Source organism: Procambarus clarkii, chromosome 44 (assembly GCF_040958095.1).
Source record: "Procambarus clarkii isolate CNS0578487 chromosome 44, FALCON_Pclarkii_2.0, whole genome shotgun sequence".
Classification (NCBI taxonomy): Eukaryota; Metazoa; Arthropoda; class Malacostraca; order Decapoda; family Cambaridae; genus Procambarus; species Procambarus clarkii.
In genome coordinates this window covers 15,846,486-15,853,670 of record NC_091193.1, presented here as the reverse complement: position 1 = coordinate 15,853,670, position 7,185 = coordinate 15,846,486, and the positions used below count along the sequence as shown (strand labels likewise).

The following is a 7,185-nucleotide window of genomic DNA, read 5'->3' as shown; positions in this document are numbered from 1 at the left end:
AGAGAGAGAGAGAGAGAGAGAGAGAGAGAGAGAGAGAGAGAGAGAGAGAGAGAGAGAGAGAGAGAGAGAGAGAGAGAGAGAGAGAGAGAGAGAGACTTACAGACTGACAGGTGAGTTGATTTCAAACATATATATTCAAGACATCAACAAATCGAGGAAATGACATGATTGTTATCCATGAATAATGTTGGCTCGGTAAAGGAATGGAGAAAAAAATGGGTAATGGGGTAATGGGTGATGGGAACTAAACTGATGCATCCATGTTTGACGTTAATAGAAGCCCGTTCACCTCTTGAAGGAAAAGACGGAGCCTGTCTTTGAATACTAAAGTCAATGTTGTGTTGCAGATGTGTACAGTATGTCCATGACTGCATTTCCCTACGGTAAGCCGATTATAAGAGGATTACTGGTTTTAGGAATATATTTTTGTGTATGATTGGGGGGGGAGGGGCGAACAGGTGAAGTGAATTTTTTTATTTTTTTTTTATTATTTTTAGGAAATCGCCCCTTGACATTTTTACTTTAACGTGAGAGGAAAGGATGAAAGGCAAAGCGTTTCAAGTTTTAAGATCAAAATATATATTTTGGGGGGGTTGGGGGGGGGGGAAGACGAATGGTTATTTTTTTGGGTTAAAGGAGTGTGAGTTTATTTATTTAGTACGTTTTTTCTTATTTTATGGGAGTATATTAAATGAGAAGATTTATAGGAAGTTACGAAGCAAATTTTGTTTGATGAAAAATTCAGCTTTTAGCAGTTATGTAAAATATTAAATACCGATCAAAGGTCTTCTTACTGTTGTGTGTTCCTTCTTTCTCGAACTATGCTTTTCTTCTCTTCGTTCTAATTACTGTTATATTTCTTCTATTTTCTTTTGCGCTCTCTCTCTATCTCTCTCTCTCTCTCCGTTTCTCTCTCTCTCTCTCTCTCTCTCTCTCTCTCTCTCTCTCTCTCTCTCTCTCTCTCTCTCTCTCTCTCTCTCTCTCTCTCTCTCTCTCTCTCTCTTCTAAGAGGGAAAGTGTTAACCACTGCATAGGTAATTACAAAAATTACCATTCTGTTTCCATTAATGAAGATGTCAAAGATTTCAAGCGTTTCAATCTTTTGAAATTTAAGACATTTGATTGATATCATAGATCTGTTTGCTTATACTAATTTTACGCTTTACCTAATATATATTTTGTATAAAGCATGCATTGAGTATATAACTCCCTGCCCACTGTATTATATAATTAATCATACCTAGCTGCACTGGAATTGTGAATGGTGTTCGCTTTCTTTTGTATTTCATGCTATCTTTTTTTTATGTATCTTTAGTATGATGAGGCACAATGTGCACATTTTGAATGTGTGTATTGTGTATTGATATATTGCAAGCTGTATATCTACTGTAATGTATATAGATCCACAATAGAGGCTCCTCTTGACGATATTAAATTTCAAAATAAAATGGATGACTAATGCCAGGGCAAATATATCTTAAGATAGTTCTATTTATTCTAAAAAAATCAAAGGTTTTGAACACAAATGTCTTTGTGTTTGTCATCAGCTCTAAAAATGCATAAAAAAGAACGTAGGAAATAATGCAAGAAATCAGTTAAAACTGAAATAATTTATTAAAAAGTCACAAATAAAAAATAATGAAGCAAAAACTTGAGTTTCGAGTTAAGTCAGTTTTTATTTATTTTCCAAAAGATCAGCTTTTATGATCACTTTTTGTTTCACTTGTATCGTGTTATTATTTTTTGTTTTGTTTACTGTTTATGGAAACTAATTTTGTGTAGCATGAGAGTTTAGACTTTAAAAAAAAAGTTGGTTTTCAGTCTTGATATATCATTTCTTTTGAACTATTTTATGTAAATTCTCAGTATTGCTTGATTTTTGTTTTTATTATTTGAATGAGTATAAGTTTTACAATCGTCAATATACTACCTTGGTTGACCAGATTGTGACTAGACTTTTGTTGTTTCTCTTTTCTCTCTCTATTTAAGTGTCATTTTGGTATATTTTTAATATTCGAAGTAATTTAAAAGAACTTTTAACTTGGATTTTTAGCATTTTTTTTTTTTTTACTTTAATTTAAAATTTTATTTACATTTTTATATATGATGTTGACCATGATGTTGTTCGAAACGTTACATGAAGTTTTTTTTAAAGAAAAAGTATTATTTCAAAAACAAATTTGCCACAGCACTAGTATTTTTTTTTTAATATGGGAGTACCTGGAGTGCCTGATAGCTGAGTGGACAGCGCTTCGGATTCGTAGTCCTGAGGTTCCGGGTTTGATCCCCGGTGGAGGCTGAGACAAATGGGCAAAAAGTTTCTTTCACCTTGATGAAATATATATATATATATATATATATATATATATATATATATATATATATATATATATATATATATATATATATATATATATATATATATATATATATATATATATATAGGGAGACTCGAATTCATGACCCTACGAAGATGGCTCCAATAGAGAAAATTTCAGAGGCAGCAAACCGCTGCCCATCTGAAATTTTATACTTCACCCGACCACTGCTTAGGTACAAGGCTTTTAGTGATCCACGCCAAAGTCATCTAAATTGTCAAAAAGAAGGTCTTTTGACCCCTAACTGCCTTTAAGGTTCAAAAGACCTTTCTGCTGCTTTCCGTTATTCATATTTTTTATCAGATCTCCAGCGAGATCCTTTTCATCCTTATATTTGCTAAGGAGTCATTATAGGTATGATATAGATTATTATAATATATTATATAGATTACATTATATTATTAAGGCTCTATATAGTCATTATATAGAGCCTTAAACGCTTATGCATGATTGTTCTTCTAGACTGAGATTGAATATAGAGTCCTTGGTTATCACGCAGCTGATCTTAGTAGATCCTTGATTGAAGGAGTTTGATCTTGATTAATTGCCCTGAATTCATGTGTCAGAGACCCACTACCTGGCACCTTTGATTAATGGTAACTGCTGTCAACCACAGTAGCCGCTTACCATCTGCTGTAAGACCCGGGAAGATTAACATTATAATCTTAAAATTGTTGTTGTTTAAGATTCGCTACCTGGAACTAAAAGTTCCAAGTAGCACGGGCTATAGTGAACCCGTAGTGGACTTAAAAAAAAATCTTAGAAGAGGCGTATCTTAAGTGTACTATTTCCGGGGGGGGGGGGTGATACTCTCACTCAGTAAAATAAATTAACTGCCGTAGGATGTATATTGCTGGCTCCAACTACAACAGTCTATTATACACGGTGAATATTGCAAAATCAAATACAATTTTGAGAATTTTGTTGCTTCTCGTAACATGACGATTAGGTTATCCCTAATCTACTGCACTGCAAATTGCGGTGACATTTCATGGTGATTGACAGGGCGTGGGGTTTATAAATGTTTACTTAAAGTTCAGTCGATAATTGATTCACTGTTCCTTAGATGGTTGTATCTCATCCCTTTTATCTCATATATATATATATATATATATATATATATATATATATATATATATATATATATATATATATATATATATATATATATATATATATATATATAACTCGACAACCTATGATAACTATGAACTCGACAACCTATGATAACCATCTTTGTAACCCATATGTAACTCCTTTTTTGTAACAAAGTTCAAATAAAGTAAACATATATGTGTACATACAAAAGAATGGGGGTGGTAGGAGAAGATAATATTAGTGTTCAGTGAGAAACCACAAGGTCTCCTCTGAATACTTTTTATTTTCTTCTCCGAGGCTATGGGTCCCCACATTGGCACCAGAGGTGGTACCCTCACAAACTTTTATATATATATGTATATATATATATATATATATATATATATATATATATATATATATATATATATATATATATATATATATAGTAAATTGCTTTTTATTAATCTCAATATGTCTATTATGTAAATATTTTATATTCCGCTTTTTGGGTCAGTCCATAAAAAGGGAATTATAATAATAGTTTTAGATTTATATACCTAATGACATAGTTATATTTCAGTATGATGTGATAATGTAGGATACACCTGACTAAAGTGTTTTTATATATATATAATGTCTATAAATGTTTATATATCTGTTTGAATATGTCATTGTAGAATACATCTGACTAAATCTCAGTCGTGTAAATATTTCATACAGCAAGTGATGAAGTTGTGTTTGTGTTGTTATAATGATATACTCAAATTCAAACCAATTTATTCATACATATTTACACATTTAGTGTTGGATTAGTTTACACAAATTTACAGTAAATTAGTTGCACTATTATTGTGCTCTGATAGTGATTCACGGTAGAGTGGGAGCGCGCATGCCACACTAAAATCTCTGTCAGCTCATAACAAACATATGTCATGAGTTGTCATAACATACGCACGTTATGTGTCATAACATACGCATGTTATGTGTCATAACATACGCACGTTATGTGTCATAACATACGCACGTTATGTGTCATAACATACGCACGTTATGTGTCATAACATACGCACGTTATGTGTCATAACATACGCATGTTATGTGTCATAACATACGCATGTTATGTGTCATAACATACGCACGTTATGTGTCATAACATACGCATGTTATGTGTCATAACATACGCACGTTATGTGTCATAACATACGCATGTTATGTGTCATAACATACGCACGTTATGTGTCATAACATACGCATGTTATGTGTCATAACATACGCACGTTATGTGTCATAACATACGCATGTTACGACACATGACCAAAGTGTCTTTAACAGCCAATTTGCGTAAACAGCGTCGTGTAGGTATGTAATAATAGGCTGGGCCAACAGTATAGTGACGATAGGCATTGCTCTGTTGAACGTCACGGCTATAGTACGTATGGTGAGGGGTTTTCCTTGTCACTGTAACCTCAACGGTGCTGTGAGGTACGTGTCACTGGCACGGTTAGAGGTGCCAGTGACTTCCTGAGTGCCAGATTTGGCTAGTAGGGGGAGGGAAGAGGGTGCCACAGAGTTGAAGAACCAAGAGTAGTGTCTGTGTGCCAGAGATTTGTGTTTTATGTGTGTGTGTGTTTTTTAGAATTAGTCAATAAGTTATGAGCAGAGAAAATGAATTATGTTTCCTTTCCCAGCGGACCAGACAACAGCAGCAGCAGCAGCAGCAGCACCACCATCAGCACCAGCACCATCAGCAGTCACAGCAGCAACAACACCACCAGCAACACCAGCAACAGCAGCAGCAGCAGCAACTCCACCAGCAACACCACCAGCAGCAGCAGCACCAAGACCCACAACCTCACCCGTCTGTGCTTGATTATCGAAGGTCCTCCTCTAGACAGGTGTGTGTCTGTCCACATGTGTTCCTTCCACCTGGCATCCACACACCTGCCTTTATGCCCACACACACCTACATTATACCCCACACACCTGCATCACACACATATACCTGACCTATTGATGTGTAAAGTTGATTTACTCACACTGACGAATTTACACACACACACACACACACACACACACACACACACACACACACACACACACACACACACACACACACACACACACACACACACACACAAACACACACACACACACACTATACCTCGTCTTTAACCCATTGCTGTGTTAATTATTATTCAATAAACAGAACATCGAAGGTAAGTTAAATTAAATATGATTCTTAATAATATATTCCAAGTGTCTTAAAATATATTTCCCATGGTAGCTCATTCAATATAAAAAATGTATTGTGTGTCTCCGTTACTGCTTAGCGGCAAGGAAAGTTGAACATGATGATGATGAAAATGATGATGATGACAATGAAAGCAGGAGAGAGAGTATGAAAGAAATACCTGTCATTTTCATCACTGAAACCTGTATAGTGTCTTACAGTGTCATTACAGAGAGAGAGAGAGAGAGAGAGAGAGAGAGAGAGAGAGAGAGAGAGAGAGAGAGAGAGAGAGAGAGAGAGAGAGAGAGAGAGAGAGAGAGAGAGAGACAGAGAGAGAGAGAGAGAGACAGAGAGAGAGAGAGAGAAGGGGGAATGCTTTATAGCATTCGCATTTCTTACATATAATTTACCTAAAGTCAAAAACTGTCGCAATAGAAAATGGCAGCGGCTCGCGAAATTGGCAGAACGTCCCGTTTTCCGTTCGTGGGTCCTGTGGTTGGTTAGGCTGGGGCACTTTATAATACAACAGGTTCTTGACGCTAGAGTGAGGGAGTGAGTGCCGTGATGTACGACTTGGTATTTGTATATAATTAAAACCAAGAAAGCGACGCTACCTCACGCACTAAACATTGAGGAACTAGTTAATGAGGTAGTTACGACACTTGTCTCAGGAGGAGGGAACAAGGGTCTGCTTGTGTTGACGTCTGCACTGTCCGTGGAGACCGCAGACAAGAGGGTAGTCTGCTGTCGTTCGTGCTATTGCGCAGGACTGTCCCTTATTTATGTCCGTGTTATAACCCGTGAGCGCTTAATTGTGAGCTCCCGTGACCTACACTGAGCACTCGTGAGCAATGAGAGCCCATATGAGCTCCCTTGAGCGTCATAGCCGAAGTCTACGTAGAGAACTAACCCGTAAATCTCGAACAACATCACTACTCAAGCACAGGTAAATGTATTAGGTTGACTCGGCAAGATGTAAATTAGTACTTTTATCAGAATATGGATGTGATCGGAATTGAAATCGCTATCTCACAGGCGGTTCGACTTGTGCAATATTTCAAGTTACTAATTAAGTTGCTCTGCATACTGTAGGCATTCATTAGAAGCAGCCATATGTATTATTCACCGTTCTCTGAGCCGGTAATTATTATTTAGAAGTGAAGGAATCTGTGTTAATTATTTGTGCTTTGTAATTAATATACCTTAGTTATGCTGTGATAGACAGTCTAGGATATCTGAGAGAGAGAGAGAGAGAGAGAGAGAGAGAGAGAGAGAGAGAGAGAGAGAGAGGGTGGAGATAGAGAGAGAGAGAGAGGGTGGAGATTTAGAGAGAGAGAGGGTGGAGATTTAGAGAGAGAGAGGGTGGAGATTGAGAGAGAGAGAGGGTGGAGATTGAAAAGAGAGAGATAGGAAGGTGCGGAGAGAGAGAGAGAGATATGAAAAGAGCAGAAAGAGAAGGGAGGAGCAGAGAGATAGGGAAGAATGGAGACAGAAAGC

At 36.5% G+C, this 7,185-nt stretch overlaps 1 protein-coding gene across 1 annotated transcript in view; it reads left to right on the top strand.

Annotated features, from left to right (window-relative positions):
• The first annotated feature begins 4,768 nt into the window (after nucleotides 1-4,768).
• LOC123745134 (GTPase-activating Rap/Ran-GAP domain-like protein 3) overlaps nucleotides 4,769-7,185 on the top strand; it is a 311,764-nt gene continuing 309,347 nt past the window's right edge. The window contains exons 1-2 of the mRNA XM_069300473.1: nucleotides 4,769-4,813; nucleotides 5,147-5,353. Coding sequence (XP_069156574.1) covers nucleotides 4,769-4,813; nucleotides 5,147-5,353 — 252 coding nt within the window. The remainder of the gene's footprint in view (nucleotides 4,814-5,146; nucleotides 5,354-7,185) is intronic.